The sequence below is a fragment of the Arvicola amphibius genome, chromosome 1, assembly GCF_903992535.2.
Source record: "Arvicola amphibius chromosome 1, mArvAmp1.2, whole genome shotgun sequence".
NCBI classification, from domain to species: Eukaryota; Metazoa; Chordata; class Mammalia; order Rodentia; family Cricetidae; genus Arvicola; species Arvicola amphibius.
In genome coordinates, this window is record NC_052047.1 from 36,977,707 (window position 1) to 36,996,865 (window position 19,159).

Sequence of the window (19,159 nt, forward strand, 5' to 3'; positions counted from 1 at the left end):
AACAAACAAACACAAAAAGAGGACAGCACAGAAATACAAAAAAAAAAAAAAAACTATTATCACATTAAGTAAAAATGAGGGAAAATCTCAACCAGTCTTGCTTACATAACCCAGATAGCCCTGAACTTAAGTGTATTTAGCACAAACAGGATGGGGCAATCAAAAAAGAAAAGGAAGGAAGGAAGGAAGAAAAACCAAAGCATTGCTTAACTGAAAAGTAGGTGATGCATGACTCCAGTCAGAGTTCTCCTCTGTGTCTACCCAGACAATACACCCTGACAATATGGGCAAAGAGTAAACTCCAAGATATCTAAATATTAGTGTTACCAAGCTACCTCCACTAAAAAAACAAACAAACAAAAAAAACCTTTCTAATCAATAATGGAGCTAAACTTTCCATGATTTCACACAATTCCATCTAATCTCAGAATATAAAGAAAAGTACAAAGTTTAAGCTATTTAAAATAAATAAAAATCTTGTTTCCTTTGGCATCTTTAGGACATAAACTACAGCAATAAAAGGTGTGGCTGCAACAGGAAATGTGTGTGTCTGCAAACATGGAGAACATAGCAGCCTGAGTTTAGTGCATGGCCCTAAGAGTCACTGTTAACTGAGAAAGCTGCTGGAAGAACCTTCACATATTTAATGTCATAGTCTATTTAATGGCTCTTTTATTGCTTGTAGTATCAAGAATATTGAAAAGTCAAATGAAGTTATGCTATGTTAACAGGTTCAAAAAGTATTTTCCAACTACTATGACCACAAGATGAAGAACACTCCCAGCACTCGGGGTCAGAGGCAGGCAGATCTCTGTGAGTTCAAGGCCAGCCTGGTCTACAAGAGCTAGTTCCAGGACAGGCTCCAAAACTACAGAGAAACCCTGTCTCAAAAAAACAAGAAAAAAAAATGAAGAACATTTCAAGAAAACAAACCTTTTAGAATATGATTTTCAAGAGAGCCTTACTTTAATTCAGTCTGATTCCATTACATTTCTGTTACTTATGCATTGGTCCTCAAATAAATTTATATTTGTATCTCCTACGTAACAACTGCCTACATAAATTCACTTGAACCTTAGTAAGATGGTTAAATTAAGTGTCTGAGTTTGTAAACCAAGAGTCTTTAAACTTCGGAACACAGGGTGAGAAGTGACAGTGAAGAACAGAAGTCTATGTACAGAAGGGAGAGTTCGATCCTCACATTGTCAAAAACATCATAAAGAGAGCTAGATGCCTAGCACGCCCCTATTCCTATGTGCATCTGAAGTACGTACAGTGAGACACCGACAGCCTTCGTGTGTCAGCATGGGGAGTGCAAGAGTGACTCAAGTGTCTGACAAAAGCAAACTCTAAGTCCCATTAGACTTGACACTACTGAAAACAGCTGACTGCATCCTTCAAGTTTCCAAAGACTTCATCAGTTTAAACATATCAAATTCAATTAAAAAAAAAAAAAACTAAGTAGGGTCCTTTATTAAGTCTGGGAGTACTGCAACATCAAGTATTTAATTCTTTTATAAGAGAAATAAAATTGGCAGCCCCATTTTTACATTATTACTTACATAGTAAAGCACTCGGACAAAACATTTCAAACCTATAACCTAAAACAGAACAAGGGACACTTCCTCAGCACGTTTCCCACCAAACAGAAATTTACCATGAGAATCTTAGCTTTGTATGGTTAACAGGGAAGAAATAAGAGTGTCCCTATCTGTCCACAGTTACCGAAAAGCTCTGATTAGGTCATCTTAAAGTCTGGATAAATCTCATAATCCGAATTTCCTAATGCTTAAAAGGGTGGTCTTTTCAGCTACCCATCCTAAGAAGTCAAGTACAAGCATGCAAGTAAATTCACAGGCACAGAGGATCCATGTTCAAACGCTTAGGGAGCTGTGATGCATCACGACAATGGGAGCGGCGACACTTGAGTGTTTCCCTAGTGATCAACAGAACCCTGAAGCAAACTCGCTAGTCTTGTTACATGGCTAAACACTAATGTAGCATGTTTTTCCATGGTTTTAGCTTAGCTCAAAGATTTTTTACACTATTAAGAAAAAAATTAAAGTATTTCCCCTTTTTAAATTTACACAGACGTTTAATTAGCTTTATTTACAGAGCAGGGAATTTGGTTGGTTTTTTTTTTTTTTTTTTTTTTGCAGTCTCCAATGGTGCCTAGATAACATCATTAGGCAAGAATGCCAGTTTAAAAGAAATTTATGCAGAATCCTAAAAATAACAGATGTTGGTGCTCCTCAAGAAGAGGTGAGCTTGGCTGGCAGCAGCTCCCATGCCTCAGTTACTCAGAAGCAGTTCTGTTGCAGTCTCTACATCCCATGATTTTGAAGACAAGGCCACTATTACTGCATTCTGTAAAAAGAGGACAAGAGCAATCACAACTCAAGGAAGCACTTGCTAAGCACTGAAAAACCTCACTAAGGTTTGGCACTGAGAATCATGCATTCTTTCCTCTACCAATGACTGGAATCAACAAAAAGAATCATTATTAAATTCAATAACAAAACACTATTAACCCAAACTAGATTTCTTTTATATTGTAAGTCCACCTGTATCAAGGACTGGGAGCAGTTTAGAATGAGGAAATCAACTCCTCCTGTACTTACCCTATCAAAGCCCATAGCACACAGGTTTTCTATTTTTTTGGTGTATTCTGGACTAGAAACTGGTGCTCCGGCATACACATGTGCCCAGAGTCGAGCTGTCTGCTTGAACATTTCAGGATTTTGTTTGTACTACATGGAGGGGAAAAAAAAGATTAACATGACAATACAGTGAAAGTCAACACAGCAGCTCAGCTAAGGCTCTGCTTCTTCTAAAGAAAACACATTTCTATTTAACACGGGACTCCTTTGGGCTGGGGCTGCAGAGATCAATGAATGGCAGTGCTAGCTTAATAATAAGCCCACAATCACAAGGTCAGTTACCAGCACTCCATGTGACAAAACACAAACTGGTATTCGTTTTCCACTGCGGATGTGTCATTCAAAAAATGAAGCTTTGTGAAAATAAAGGACAAAGTTAATACACTTTAAACAAGCATCTATTATTAAATGAACCCATTACTGAATCATTGTACAGCAAATCACACAACTCAACAAAATCAGCAGCATGTTAAATTACATGAACACTGGCTGATAAATATAAGCAACTACTTTACTGGGCAGAGCTCAAGGTGAGACACCTCTCTTAGAGCTGCTCTGTAATCAAGTAAACCCAACTCTAACTTGTATCACCACCATTCAAGAAAATTTACAATTCAGAATCCTTTTACATAGATTTGCCATATGAATTTGAAAGATGTGAGGTACATTCATTTATAGAAACTGTCAAATTGTTTAATAGCTCCCTTTTTGTTGTTACTGTTGTTGTTGTTTGAGACAGGATTTCTCTGTGTGAAAGGGCTGGTTGTCCTAGAACTTGCTCTGTAGACCAGGCTGACCTCAGTTACAGAGATCCGCCTGCCTCTGCCTCCTGAGTGCTGTGAATAAAGGTGTGCACCACCATCTCCCGGCCACTTAATATTTCTTATCAAAGTACCATTTTTAAAGATTTTTAAAGATTTACATTTGTAAGTATGTGTGTATATATGCACATGCGTGTAGAATCCCCCAGAGGTCAAGAAAAGGGCAGTACAGAACTGCGGAATGTGGGTGCTGGGATCTAATCTCCGAGCCATCCATCTCTCTAGTTACAAGGCAGAAGGCAAATCAATTCATTCTTTTCTTCTCTCCCCCTCTTTTTCTTTTGCTAAAATAAGTTCTCACTATATAGACCTGGCTATCCAAGAACTCTCTATATCTACATCAGGCTTGCCTCAAACTCAGAGATCCACCAGCCTCTACTTAGAGAGTACAGTGGTGGTGCATGCCTTTTGTTCTGAACTATATAGAGAGGCAGAGGCAGGAGGATCTCTGTGGGTTCAAGGACGGCATGGTCTACTGAATTGGTTCCAGAAGAGCCAGGGATACACAGAGAAACCCTGTCTCAAAAAAAAAAAAAAAAAAAAAAAAAAAAAGATATATTTAATGTATTTCAATACTTTGTTACCAAACAAGGAAAATTATTTTAGGTGTTAAAATGTTAAAAGTCAGCTTTGATCTTAAATCTCAATCTGTGGGGAAATCAAAGCTAAGCTTCTTAAGAAAGACTTCTGTATGTGCAAACAGTGAAGAGTCATATCTTCAAGCACTTTGAAGTTCAGCAATGGAACTAAGGAAGCATGCATAGAAAAAATGAGATCGTCAAGGGGAAGGAAGAGAAAAAGTTGTCAAAAATATATATTTACATTAAAGCCATAAAGAGAAGCCTGGATAGGCGACTCAGTGGTTAAATTGCACTGGCTGCTCTGCAGATGATGAGAAATCAATTCCCAGCACAAACTTCAGGGGGCATAACTTCTACCCAGGGTATCCGACAACTTCTTCAGACTTCTACGGGTACTGGCACTCAATTTATACAAGAGACACAACAGAGACACATTTTAAAATGGCTGTCATGGGACTCGCTTTATAGACCAGGTTGGCCTCGAATTCACTGAGATCCAGTTAGTTGCCTCTGCTTCCAAAGTACTGGAATTAAGGGTGTGCATCACCACTGCCCGACAATAAGGTTTTCTTTTATTTTCTTTTCTTTTAAGAGCATAAGGATAAAGAAATTTGGGCCAGAAAGATGACTCAGCAGCTAAGAACACTACCTGCAATAAGCCTGACAAATTGAGTTTGATGCCTGAAAGCCTGACAGGGCTCCCAGCACTCAGGAGGCAGAAGCAGGCAGTTCTCTGTGAGTGTGAGGCCTTCTGCTCTGCAGAGTGAGTTCCAAGACAGCCAGGACTACACAGAGAAGCCCTGTCTCGAAGAAATAAAAACAAACAAAATACAAAAAGAGTTTGAAGCATGAAACCTGAGAAACATGGAAGGAGACACAGTTGTCCTTAGACCCATACATTCCTGCCATGAGGTAGCAGTACCACACTTAAACATCAAGCAGGCACACATATGTGTACACATGTGCTTACACACACACAAACAAATAATAAGCACACTTTAAAAAAAACTAAGGATACTTGATAAATGTTTCCTCAAAGAGAAAGCAAGAAAAACAGAATGACATAAAAATGATTATGATCTCAGAACTTCATGATCTCAAATCACAGGTAAGTGTTAAAAGTGTTAAAAAGTTACAAAGTGCACAGGATAATTTATCATGAAGAACCTTTGCAATGTAAACAGTAGGCTCTAAGTGCGTGATAGTGAGTTCCTAACCACTTGGTTTTGGTTGTTTGTTCTGAGATAGGTTCTCTGTGACTCTGCCTGGCCTGGAATTTACCTAGTAGAGCAGGATGGCCATGAGCTCACAGTGGTCTGCCTGCCTCTGCCTCCAACTGCTGAGATTGGAGTGCACCTCCACACTTGGAAGTCGATTCTGTTTGGGAGAGGATTTGGGGTTCAGGAAAAAAACTCCAGCATAAGCAGATCCTTGGCGTGCACTGACAAAGTAGGCGCTGTGATCATCCAGTGATCAAAGCAAGAAAAACAAGAGTGGGCTACAAAAGTTTTCATTAAAAGAGGGTAACAATGGCCAGGAAGTAGTGGACTGGGAAGGCAGAGGAGGGCGGATCTCTGTGAGTTCAAAGTCAGCCTGGTCTACAGAGTGAGTTCCAGGAAAGCCAGCCAGAGCTGTTATGCAGAGAAACCCTGTCTCAAGGGGGAAAAAAAAGAAAGGGAGGGAGGAGAGAGAGAGAGAGAGAAAGAACGAAAGAAAGAACGAAAGAGAGAGAGAGAGAGAGAAACAAACAAACAAACAAACAAACAAACTGAGAATCAACTGTAAATATAGGGAGAGAAGAGGGAAGTATTTCATACATTGAGAGATGATGTTATTTAACAACAAAAATGCTCAGTAAATCAGAATACTTACAGTAGAGGTTGGCAAGCTATGTCTCAAGGTATATGGAATTCATAATATTATTAGTAATTTAAGCTTTTCAAGTCACAGACAGTATGTAACACTGTCCCTGTGACTCTGTTCCTATAAAATAAGATTACCCAAACCAGCCATAGTGGAAGTGCCTTACCTTATCCTTAAAGGCATTATAGATAAAAAGCAACACACATGAAAATCACTCCTAAGGCCACTACTGTGGACTCCACTTCTTTGGTAGGGGGTCATTAGATTACCACCAGGAAGAAGTCAAGAATGTATGGAGAGAGGGCTACACGGGTGCACAAATGATAAGACGCATGTGATAATGCTAACTATAGAATCTGGATGGTAGCTACATAGGGACTCACTGTGGAATTCTTTCATACATTAGGAAATAGCATCTATCACATGCCCAATTAAACCATTTCCAAATAAGCTCCAATAAAGAATGTTCATATGCTGACATCAAGTCTAAGAAAGTCTTTCAAAATCTGCCTTCTTACCTGATTTGCTACTACTGCATCCTGGGGGTCATCTGGTTCTGCAGCTGCCAACAGAGCTTGCAATGACAATAATACCGTGCGGAGAGTCATTGCTGCCGCCCTAAATTTCAAAATAGAAAAATATCCTGCTTAAAAGGAGCTATGACATAAACGAAGTGTATGTATTCTGAATTGAAACAAGAGTTAACAACTGTATGCATAATTGCCAATTTTTTATTCTTACAATGAGTCTATTTTTAAGACAATTGAAATCACGTCCTTACCCAACCTTGCTTTTTCTCATTACTTTACCTATCCTGTAAGCTTTATCTACTTACTCCATTGTTAATTCGTTTTCTTCTTAAACAAATATTTTAGATTTTATATGTAGAGTATTTTCCCTTCATGTATGCATATGCACCTAAATGCGTGGTGTCCATGAAGGTCAGTGAGGGCTCTGATCCCTAGAGCTGGAGTTACAGATGATCCTGAGTTGCTGCAGGGATGCTGGGAACCAAAGTTGAGTCCTCTGCAAGAACATGTGCTCCTAACCACTTAGCAACCTCTCCAGTCCCCTGCCTGTAGTTCTTAATAGAGATAATTCAAGTTATTAATACTAATACAACCTATGGAATTTTCTGAAGGAACTGTTTTTATTTATAAGAATATTTATGTATGTGCACAGATGCAGGTGCCTACAGAAACCTGAAGCAGATGATCCCCTAAAGCTGGAGCTACATACAGTTCTCTGTCACCTAACATGGGGACAGGGAATTCAACTTGGGTCCTTTTAACCACTGACCCTCTCTGCAGACATCTCTTTTAAGAGCCTGCTAAATAAACTGCCTTTTAGAAGTTCTGCAATCAGTTCCTAATATTCCTAACTGGGACAAACTATATTATCACATGGAGCTGGAGACAAATTACAGTTAATGTAAGTGTACTGCTTTTGCAGAAGACCTCTGAGTTTAGGTCCTAGTAACCATGCTGGACAGCTCACAATTGCCTGTAACTCTAACTCCAAGAGATTTAATGCTTTCTGTCCTCTATAGGGACTCACATACAATATATATACCAATACATATACATAATTAAAAATAAAAACAAGCAACGCTTAAATAATGCTTTTAAATATACTTACAACAACACCTTGTTTTTATGAAGCAATTATTTGTTTAAAATGAGCTTTATTAATACTGAATAAAATCTACAACGCAATGTATTGAAGAACCAACAGTACAGTTTTCTGAGGCCCTGGAGAGCCTTTAAGGCAAGACACTCTACCACTAAGCTACGACCCAGTCTCACCCATAGCCACAAATGATCATTCTACATCAGCCTTTTCTAACTGAGTTTGTAATTCCTAAAAACAAACAAAAAACCCCAGTTCCCAGCCTCATCTACAGAGCAAGTTCCAGGACAGCCAGGACAACACAGTGAGACTGTCTCGAAACAAAACAAACCAAATCAGCGACTTTTGTACTGTCCTCGGAAAATACAAGGCAATCCTAAATGTTCAGGCTACAAGGTAATTTATTAGAAACAGCATGTATGAGATCAGTCAGTGTCATTAGATGTCCTTCTCCCCTGATTAGCAGCATCAGCAGGACAAGGAACTTGATTTTGGGGACAGAGTCTAGCTACAGGATGATGAACTGGTTCCTCCTCCTGGCTCATCCTCCCAAGTGCTAGGACTTTAGGACTGTATTTCTCATGCTCAGCTAAATTCTCACTGCACACCTGCTCAATTAAAGCTGGGGTGGTTTGAACAGATTGTCTAATGAAAATGACAAAAAGTAGTCATTTTGATTTAAGCTAACTGGCAACATCTGTTCTACACCAACATAGTATATGTGTATATATATATGTAGTATGCGTGTATCCCTGCAGGCCAGAAGAAGGCACGTTATCTCATTATGATGGATGGCGGTGAGCCACCATGTGGTTGCTGGGAAATGAACTCAGGACCTCTGGAAGAGCAGTCACTGCTCTCAACCACTGATCCAACTTTACAGCCCTAGAATGAAAATTTCTAATCAATTTATATCTCTAAGGGAAGCTAGAGCACTGAAAAAAGTGCTGAAAATCACACTGGCACCTGGTAGACTCAGAAGACCAAGACTTCAGTCCTCAGCTACATAAAGAGTTCTGGGCTACACTGAGACAGAGTGGAGTAAATAAACAATAATAGGCTGACATGCTGAATTAGTATTTAAATACAGTAGTTCTTTTCAAAGCTTTTAAAGCACAGGTTGGCGGTGCAAACTTTCACTCTCAAGAGTACTGTAGGCAGAGATAGGAAAGAGTTCAAGGCCAGCCTGGTCTACAGTTTCAGAACAACCTCAGCTACACACACACTATTTTAAAACAAAACAAACACTTTTCAAATAGCTATACAGCTTTATAGCCTAGCCGACAAAGCGGACCATGTATTTTTTTTTTCTAGCTCTAGGTGTTTAATTTCTTAAGAACTTCAAATTAATTTTCAGCCAAGACTTGTTAATATATTTTTAGCACATACAGAGGCTGCTGGGATGGCTGAGTAGATAAAAAAACTTGTGACACCAGCCTGAAGACCCAAGTTCATTCCCAGAACTCAGGTTCAAAGAGAACAGAATCCATACCGATGTCCTATGACCTTCACACAAGCACTGCAGACACACCATATACACATACAGTAAGTTCTTAAATAAAAGAGCAAACAGACATAACCAAATTTAGCCCTTAAATACTCATACTTGTCTTTCCATTACACAAAAAGATGAAAACTCATTCCTTAGAAGAGTATATCGCTCTAATTTTTGTGAATTTCAGAGGCTGGAGAGATGGTTCAGTAATTAAGGACCCCTGCTGCTCTTTAGAAGACAAGGTACAGTTCCCAGACCCCACAGCAGCTTCCATGTGTCTATAACTACAGACGTGGAGGTTTCAGCACTCTATGCCCTCCACATGCTCAGACATGAATGTGGTACACATACATGCAACCAAAAAACCAAATAATTTTTTTTAAAAAAATATCTTAATTAAAAAAAAAAACTTTCCAAGGTTATGTTTTGTCTTGTCCGTCCTTCGTCTGTCTATCCTCCCTTCCTTCCTTTTCTTTTTAATGTGCATTGGAGCTTTGTCTGAATGAAGGTGTCAGGTACACTGGACCTGAAGCTGCAGACAACTGTGGGAGCTGCCGTGTGGATGCTGGGAATTGATCCCAAGACTCTGGAAGAGCAGCCAGTGAGTGCTTCTGAGCCACCTCATCAGCCTCTCTAAGGTCATTTTAAAAAGGCACAAGCACATTTAAAAATAGCCTAGATTTATCAGCAAAAGAATGACTTTTACTAGCACCACACACACACACACACACACACACACACACACACACACACACAAGCTGGCGACCAAATGTCCCGAGGGACTTTGTTTTCAGTCAGGCACTCTCTAACATGGAGATCACGGAGCCAATGCCCAGGTCTTCCAAGAACTTTCTTATAGCCTTCCTTTTTGCTCAACATTGTGGAAAAAGCATCTCACTTGGTGTCCTGAGAAGGCCTGGGACTAACGCTTAATTCCTATATTAAAAAAATAATAATAATTATGTATGTATTTTAATAAAGTGTTTTTGTTTTTTGGAGCCAAGGTCTGTTAAATAATAGTAAATAAACTGACATTAGTTGGCCCAGGAAAGGAAGCAACAACAAAATTACCCTTTAGAAAGGAGTTTTATTAGGGGACATGACATCTGAACCATGAGCAAACCTCAAAGAGGTAGAAAAAACAGAATAGTATTCACATATATGTGTGTTTCTTATACAGTTTCATATATATATATATATATGTACACACGTCTGTGTGTTTTATGTGTGTGTATATGTATGCAACAATGTAGGCCTGCATCTGACTACATTTTTAATATTTATTTAATGTGTATGAGTGTTTTTTCTGAATGTTTGCCTTTGTATCATGGGTATGGCTGGTGCCTGAAGAGACCAGGAGTGCGTGGTATCCCATAACAATGAAGTTAGTTGTGAACTACCATATGGGTGCTGAAGAGTTGAACCTGGGTCCTCTGGAAGAGCAGACAGTGCTCTTAACCACTCTCTCTGGCTGTAACTCCAGCTTCAGGGAACTGGACACCCATGAAAAACACCAATACACATAAAATAAAAATAATTTTTTTTAAATAACAAAACAAAAGAACAAAAGAAAAAAAGGGAATAAGGAAGGAGAGGGAGGGAGGGAAAAAGGGAGGGAAGGAGGGAGGGGAGGTAGGCAAAAAAGGAGAGAGGGATGGGAAAAAGGAAGGAGGGAGGGAGGGAGGAAGGGAGGGAGACATGGTTGAATAGCAAAGAAGAATTTAAATATAAAAACCTCCTATCAACTGGGTGCACACCTTTAATCCCTCCTGAGGCAGAAGGAGGCAGAGCTCTGTAAATTGGGGGCCTGGTACACAGAGCAAGTTCCAAGGAAGCCAGGGCTACACAGAGAAACCCTATCCCATAAATAAATAGAGGGAGGGAGGGAGAGACGGAGGGAGGGAGGGATGGATGGATGGCTAAAAACAAAGAAAGAAAAGAAAAAAATATAAGATGCCTATCAAAACAAAACAAAACCAGAAAATGACAGTTGCTAGTAATTTAACTGTCACTCACTGTTAGCAGAAATACTGTGGAAGTTCCTCAAAATATTAAATAGAGCTAACATAATAAAAATTAAATAGAGACCCAGTCACTCTACTTCTCAGACTCACAGCATCATACATAAGCATCAGGCAGACACGGTTCCCACTGATGAATTGATGAATAAATAAACAAAACCTTTAAGTTTTAATTATTTAACCTTAAAATGTAAACTGTGACACGTGCAATGCCACCATACTAATAAACCTCAAAAGCATTAAGTGAACTAAAATAAAAGACATAAAAAATCAGATTATATTATGATTCTATTGAAGACAACTGGGATATTCAAATTTATAGCTTTATCTTTTAGATTTAAAGAAGTCCTGGCCAAGCCGGGCGATGGTGGCGCAGGCCTTTAATCCCAGCACTCGGGAGGCAGAGGCAGGCGGGGATCTCTGTGAGTTCGAGACCAGCCTGGTCTACAAGAGCTAGTTCCAGGACAGGCTCTAAAGCCACAGAGAAACCCTGTCTCGAAAAACCAAAAAAAAAAAAAAAAAAAAAAAGAAGAAGAAGAAGAAGAAGAAGTCCTGGCCAGGCATGGTGGTGCACAGCTTTAATTCCAGCACTGGGGAAATAGAGGCAGGTGGATCTCTGTTCCAAGTTCCAAGACAGCCAGAGTTACATAGAGAAACCCTGTCTCGAAAAAAAAACTCAATAATAAGATAATTCTTGAAACTGTCTGCATAAGTATATGGAACTTTAAGCAAGTCCATGGAGAGGCCTCAAAGATTAATGACCCTGTGCACATTAAGATGTGAGAAACTAGCCGGGCAGTGGTGGCGCACGCCTTTAATCCCAGCATTCGGGAGGCAGAGGCAGGCGGATCTCTGAGTTCGAGGCCAGCCTGGTCTACAAGAGCTAGTTCCAGGACAGGCTCTAGAAACTACAGGGAAACCCTGTCTCGAAAAACCAAAAAAAAAAATGTGAGAAACTGCCAAGAAAGGGTTGAAGACAGGGACTCCAAAGGGTTTACTCCAGAGTCGTCTGGGCTGAATATGCAGTGAATCTAACATAGAGTAAGGAGGAAGACTCGCAAGCCAAGCCTGAGAGTTTACTTGCTGTAGCAGTTAGAATGAAAAGATGCCCTACATAGTGACATGTATTTAAACACTTAGTTCCCAGTTTTTGGGAAGTTTGTGGTAATTTTAGAATGTAGAACCTTGCTGGAGGAAGCAGTCAATAACCCAGGCTCCTACAGCCTCCCCAGCTCCAGATCACTTCACTCTGTGTGCTGCTATGCCAACGACATGTGGTAGTGGGCTGGCTGCTCTGACTGTCTGCTGCCATTGGTCCATGTCATTATGGACTCATGCCTTCTGGAACCATAAGATAAAATAAACACTTTCAATTCTAAGTTGATCATGGTCATGGTATTTTATCACATCAGCAGAAAAGTAACTAATATATTTGTATTTTCATACCACTTATTAAAATATAAAATAATAATTGTGGATAACTGTTAATTATCAAAAGTTAAAAAACTAAATATACAGTTGAAATGATATATAGCCTCATGTTCATAGAGAGATTCTTTTAAAAGAAATAGGTTGACAGTAATAGTATGACATCTAAAGCTTACTTCTGGCTTCCTGTAGCAAAAAAATAAACACATAAATATATAAATTGAAAGATGAATGGATAAATAAGAAAGCATGAAGACATGAAGTTGGGAAAACATGGCAAGGAAGAGTAAAGTAGTTGAAGGGGAAAATGAGAAGAGATACACATATTTCAATGTATACAACATATATGAAATTTTCAAAATAAAAAAGTATTAATTTTTTAAAGTAATATTAACCAGCTGTGGCGGTGTGCCCTTAAATCCCAACACTCAGGAGGCAAAAGAAGATTTCTGACTTTCAGGTTAGCCTGGTGTTTCTAGTGAGAGCTCAACCTAATAAATAATAAGTAGACAGAGATAGAGATAGATGGACGGATGGACGGACGTGCGGGCAGGTAGGCGGGCAGACGGTATAATGCTAGCCAATGATAGTCAATGACACTTTGAAATAACTGTTAAAATACCACATAAAGCCAACTTAGTCAACCCTACAAACTATAGAAACTTTATCTTTGATGGCATTAACATCTATTTTTATTGTTTTATATTAATTTTTAAAATCTAAATTTGTTAATGTGAAAAATTAAGTATCTGAAAAAACTCTTGCATTCTATTCATTACTGCCACAAGTGCTGATTAAATTGTACTTCACTGAGCTTTTCAGCACTTCATATGTATAATTAATCTTACTTTAGGAAATACGCAAAGGCAAACAGAAATATGAAATTTCAAAATGTATTTATTAGCTTGGGGTCAGCAAGAGAGCTCAGAAGGTAAAGGACCTTGCAGTGCAGGCTGGCAACCTATACCCAGATTGGAAAGGCAGAAAGAAATGTTGTCCTCTCACCTCTACGCATGCTCTGATACCTGAGCTCACACACCACCTACACAGAGGAATAAATTTCAAATAGTAGGCACTGGCCAGCCGTGAGGCTCAAAGTTCAATCAGCAGCAAGGCAAAAACGAAAGGTGAGAAAGAGGGAGAGAGGGAGGGAGAAAGAGGGAGGAACAAATGGAGCCTGCAAGAGAGCTTCACAACCTGAGTTTAATCCCCAAGACCCATATGGTGGAAGGAAAGGGCTCCTCAAAGTTGTCCTCCACCTGCCACAAGTGCACCACGGCACACACATAAACACGTAGGCACAGACAGACGGACAATACAAATTTTAATAATACTGCTGAAAATGACCAGAGTAGAGCAGAGTGGTGGACTGGGGGATAGGCCACTGGGATCACCCAGATGAAACGTAAGCGGACAGTGAATCCACTTACATGACAGTAATGAAGGTAGGGAAGCGGCTTGTGAGACTGCACGCTTATCAACTGCTTTGTGTAGACAGGTGCACAACACCAGAAAAAAGAAAAACCAGGCCAGGTGTGATGGTGCATGCCTTTAACCTGAGCACTTGAGAGGCAGAAATCTCTGTGAGTTCAAGGCCAGCCTGGTCTGCAAAGTTACTTCCAGGCTAGCCAATGCCACACAGGGAGACCCTGACTCAAAAAAAAAAAAACCAAAACCCACCAAACCCAAGATCATACTGAGGCTTCCACCTAACCAACTGAACAAATTAAATGAGGAAGACTGTGAAAAGAAGCAAAAAGATATTTTTTTATTTACTTACATGTATGGGCATGTTTTGCCTATAGATATATGTCTGTGGACCATGTGTGAGCTTAGTGCTCCCTACGCCAAAAGTGGGTGCTGGATTCCAACCTGAATTCTCTAGAACAGCAGTCCCAATGGATTTTTTTTTGTAAGTTAGTATTTCACTATGTAGTTCTGACTGAAGTGGAATTGTCTATGTAGACCAGACTGGCCTCTACCTAACAAAGACCTGCCTGCCTCTGCCTCCTAGATGGTGAGATTTTAAAAAGGTGTGCCTCACCAACTTCCAGAACAGTAGATTTCAGGTGGTTGGTTTTTAACAGACTTAAGATGTTTATTCCCTAATTCAAGTACAGATAAGTAGGCATCAGCATGGGCTTGGAGTGTAAAGAGGATACTGATGCGCTGGAAGATGGCTCGGTGAGCAGAGGCTCTTGACTCCCACACTCGTCTCGTTTGATGGTAGAGAGAGGGTACCGACTACCAGATGTTGTCCTTTGCCTCGCTCCATGCTCTACATTTTTACATGTGCACACATACACAAACATGTTTAAGTGTGAAAATAAATGTAAATACATAAATAAGGATATTTGTAAACTGCCAGTTTGTAAATGGGAAAATATAAAATTAGAGTAGTTCATCAAGAAGCAAAGATGGAAAACAAGAATCTAAACTGCTTCCTGCAGCATTTTCATGGGCAAAAGACCAGGGAGACACAGAAAAACAAGCAGGTTATGAAGTGCAAACAGGGAAAAGAAGCCAAAATGGACGTGATGTCCTGGAAGCAAAATAAAAGGAGAACATCTTCAATTATTCAAATACGCACTGATATCACTGAGACATGAAGTTATAAAAGACTGTAAATAAACGTTACAGAAAAACAAAACCATGAGACCTTGACTTTTAAGATGCTGGCAAAAAAGTCACATGTCAAAGAGTGACTAGTTAAGTATAGTCTAAAATAAATCAAGAAACTTGATACAAAAAGAAACCAAAGCAGGAATTCTACTCTGTTTTCAGTCAAACAAAACAAACTTCCCACAGACTAAATGTCATCACTGCAGCATGAGTGCTCTCTAACATCACTTTCTTTCCCTAATACAAGATTTCTCTAAGATCAGTGCTCCATGTATTCTTACCAATGGCACTGCTTTCCTTTGTTTGATGACATCACATTCTTTTATTTTCTCCCTTTTAAAGCAAGGTTTTACTATGTAGCCCAGACTAGCTTCAAACTTAACTATCATCCTGCCTCTGCCTCCCCAGTGCAGGAATCACAGCTGAATATTGCCTTACTCGATTTCATTTTATAGTTCTGGACACAGTTTTTCCATTAATAAGATTAATTTATTAATAAATAAAATACAAAATACAAAAAAACTACAAATAAGAGGGCAAGTGAAGTGAAAGATTTATGCAAAAAAAAAAAAACAAAATAGCTGGTGACACCTGAGCCTTAAATATCACAATTAATACAACTCTTGCCTATAAATCATCTGAGTAAGAGGACAGCTTCAACTGACATTTTTAGTCCACTACAAATACCTTCCTTAGGCAACAAAGAGGGAAATTTACCAAAATAAGAAATAAAACTCAAGATTTTTTAAATGTAAAATTAGTATCTGATATTATTTTTAAAATGTCCATTTAAAAAGCTATCATGATCTCAATTAAAATGTACTTTCAACTATGTACTTAAGAGACTTTATAAACTACTGCCTAAAGTATAACTTATGTTTCGGGGAATTAACACACTTAACATTCTTAGTCTTGGTTCTCCTATGTAACAAAGAAGAGAGCAAATTCAGAAGTCTCTTACCATTGATCTTTCAGGATATCCAAACAAATAGCCCCTGTGACGGAACTAATATTAGGATGCCATATTTTAGTGATAAACCGGACCTAGAATATAAAGCACACTTGAGTTTTTAAGCAACAAGAGATAAACAAAACAAAAGACCCCAACATGTAGAGGTAAAATAGAACTAGAAGAAAATGACATCAAGAGAAATGATACACTTTATGATAGTTTTCCAAGGAAGCATATAGGAAGCAAAGCTTTCACAGTATATCAATGGTAAGGGCAAAGGTCAATGACATATGTTTAATGTTTTTAACGCACATTTTACATACAAACACACTTAACAGTTATCATATATTTACACTGTACCTAGAATTATGCTACATGAGAAATAAAATCCAATCAAATCCAATAAAATAGCATGTAAAACCAAAAAGAAACATTAAATGATACCTACCCAAGTGTGAGATAAAGTGCATAATAGGCTTAAAGAAAAATGGATGCATATGTACTAATGGCTTATAATGGTCCTAACTTCTCTATACAAGTTATTCTCAAATATTATTAAATAATTCAGAAATATTTGAAGTTCTACTATTACATGTCTAACACAAATGAGAAACTTAAAGACTTTAAGAAAACTAAAATCAAGATGGGCGTGGTAGCTAACGTCTTTAATCCTAGCACTGGGGAACCAGCAAACAGATCTGTGAGAGTTGGAGGCCAGCCTGATTTACAGAGAAAATTCATACCAGCAAGGGCTACAAAAACAAAATAATAATAAATATTATATCACTGTATTCAATGATACCTATCTCAATAGCTCTAAAGAATGCTCACTACTGATTGGATTTGTGACAGGCCAGGCTCATTCACCTGGTATGAGATCGTGCTATTAGCTTGACTTTAAACCACAGCTCAGACTTCATCCCCATTCTACTCTCTGCCTCGGTATCATATTCAAGAATTTTGTTGTTGTTTTTGCAGCCTGAATTTTGTATGCTATTTCTTTTCTCTGTAACATTCTTCTATACTCTTCCCTGCACTAAACTCATAATTTTAGCTCCATTATTTATCACTTCTTCCCAACCTAGTCCCACAGCTTTCTCCACTTTTTCCTGTGTAATACAATTAACTTCACATCTTTAATTCCTGCCTTGTTTGGTCTCCAGCCACCTGGTATAGCATCTCCAGTGTCTGAAGGACCTGACGCTATTATGACAAACTGCTATCATGGGGATAAAACAAGAGTCTGCCCCCCCCCCTTTTTAGTTTCTCAAGTCAGGGTCTCTCTGTAGCTTTGGAACCTGTCCTGGAACTTGCTCTGTAGACTTGGCTGGCCTCAAACTCACAGAGATCTGCCTGCCTCTGCAACCCCAGTGCTGGGATTAAAGGCGAATGCCTCCACCACTTGGCGACAAGAGCTCTTAAATACAGACAAAGTCACTAAGACATACAGGACTTATGCACAGTAACCATTTCTTTTGTTTTTCCAGACAAAGTTACTCTGTGTAGCCCTGGCTATCCTGGAACTTGCTCTGTAGACTAGGCTGGCTTTGAACACTGAGATCTAGCCTCTGCAAACATCACCATGGCCCACCATGTACATGTGTGTACACACATGTGCATACACACGTGCACGCACTCAAACGACACTTGAATGGGTCCCTGAAAAGGCTACAAAAGGATGTCAGATCACTTGGAGGTGGAGTTCGAAAAAACTGTAAGCTGCCTAAGATGCGTGTCTAGAACTGATCTCAGGTCCTCTAGGAAAGCAACAAGAGCTTTAAACTGAACCATCCAGCCCTCCAGTAACTATTTCTTTGTAAGAGATAAGCACAAAAATGTACAACTTAATAATCAATCAATATATTAAACTCATAAAGACATCAAATAATGACTGAAATTATCAGTAATATCTCAAGGAAAGCACAGCATTCTGTAATTTTTTAATATATTTTGAGACAAAGTCTCACTACGTATCCCTGACAGGCCTGGAACTATGTAGATCAGGCTGGCCAGGAGATCTGCTTACCTGTCTCCCCAGTACTAGAATTAAAAGTATGTTCCAGTATACCCAGCTATACTGCAATTTATTTTTTTTTTTAGATTTATTTTATGTATATGAGTGTTCCATGGACTTTATGCCAAAAGAGGGTATCAGATCCCACTATAAGATGTTTGTGAGCCACCATATGGTTTCTGGGAACTGAACTCATGACCTCTGGAAGAGCAGCCACTGCTCTTAACTGCTGAGCCATCCATCTCTCCACTAATCTTAAAGCTCTTCAACCTTTCCTATTTTGTTTTGTTTTGTTTTGTTTAGAAAATGATGACCTCAAACTCAGGACCCTCCCATCTCAGTTTCCAGGGGGAAGAAATTTTAAAGCTGTACTACACTAATATAGCTAGCTTTTATAAAAATATTAAATTATTACTAAAAATGCCAAAAAGAGTATTTTAGGCAAGTAATCTGAGGACACGTTAACTCATCTTGTTCTTGCAGAGAGGAAGTACACAGTGTTGGATCTCAAACCTAGGACTCAGGGAACACTATACTGTAAAGCACTATATCTTTTTTTTAAAGGGAAAGGAACCTATACATTATTTATTGAAGCTATATATGTACAGAACCAAGGAATTAAAGGGAGCAAGGAAATTGTCAAATTAATTCTTATACTGATGTATAATTTACTGTTACAAAAATTTTGAATATAGATGGTCCAAAAGAATAATTTTCTTCAAGACAATTATCATCTACCCATTCAGCAGTGACAGACTAATAAATGTGTGCATACACCAGCATTCCATCTCTTATTTTTTTCTTTCTTATTGTTTTAATTACTAGCTTCCTACTTTCTCACTCTGCCTTTCCTGGGTCTTATGCTTCCCCTAAGCAACCACATGCTTTTCTCTCCATTGTTCTAACCACCTGGTACCCACTATATACCAACACTTCTCCATTTCTTTAATTCCTGAACTAAGTTAACAGAAATTTAAAATCTTAAAAAAATAAAATAAAAAAGTTGGCAGGGATAAAGTAAAAACTGGAAGGTAGAAGGAGAATCATAGATGTAGGTCATAATTAGTTGTGTA

The 19,159-nt window shown here is 38.8% G+C and overlaps 1 protein-coding gene across 1 annotated transcript in view; it reads right to left on the reverse strand.

Annotated features, from left to right (window-relative positions):
• Positions 1–947: 947 nt before the first annotated feature.
• Ube2k (ubiquitin conjugating enzyme E2 K) overlaps positions 948–19,159 on the reverse strand; it is a 59,925-nt gene continuing 41,713 nt past the window's right edge. Inside the window, exons 4-7 of the mRNA XM_038323543.2 lie at positions 16,082–16,164; positions 6,444–6,543; positions 2,622–2,750; positions 948–2,367 (exon numbers count right to left, since the gene is read on the reverse strand). Of these exons, the coding sequence (XP_038179471.1) occupies positions 2,293–2,367; positions 2,622–2,750; positions 6,444–6,543; positions 16,082–16,164 (387 nt within the window). The 3' untranslated portion in view covers positions 948–2,292. The remainder of the gene's footprint in view (positions 2,368–2,621; positions 2,751–6,443; positions 6,544–16,081; positions 16,165–19,159) is intronic.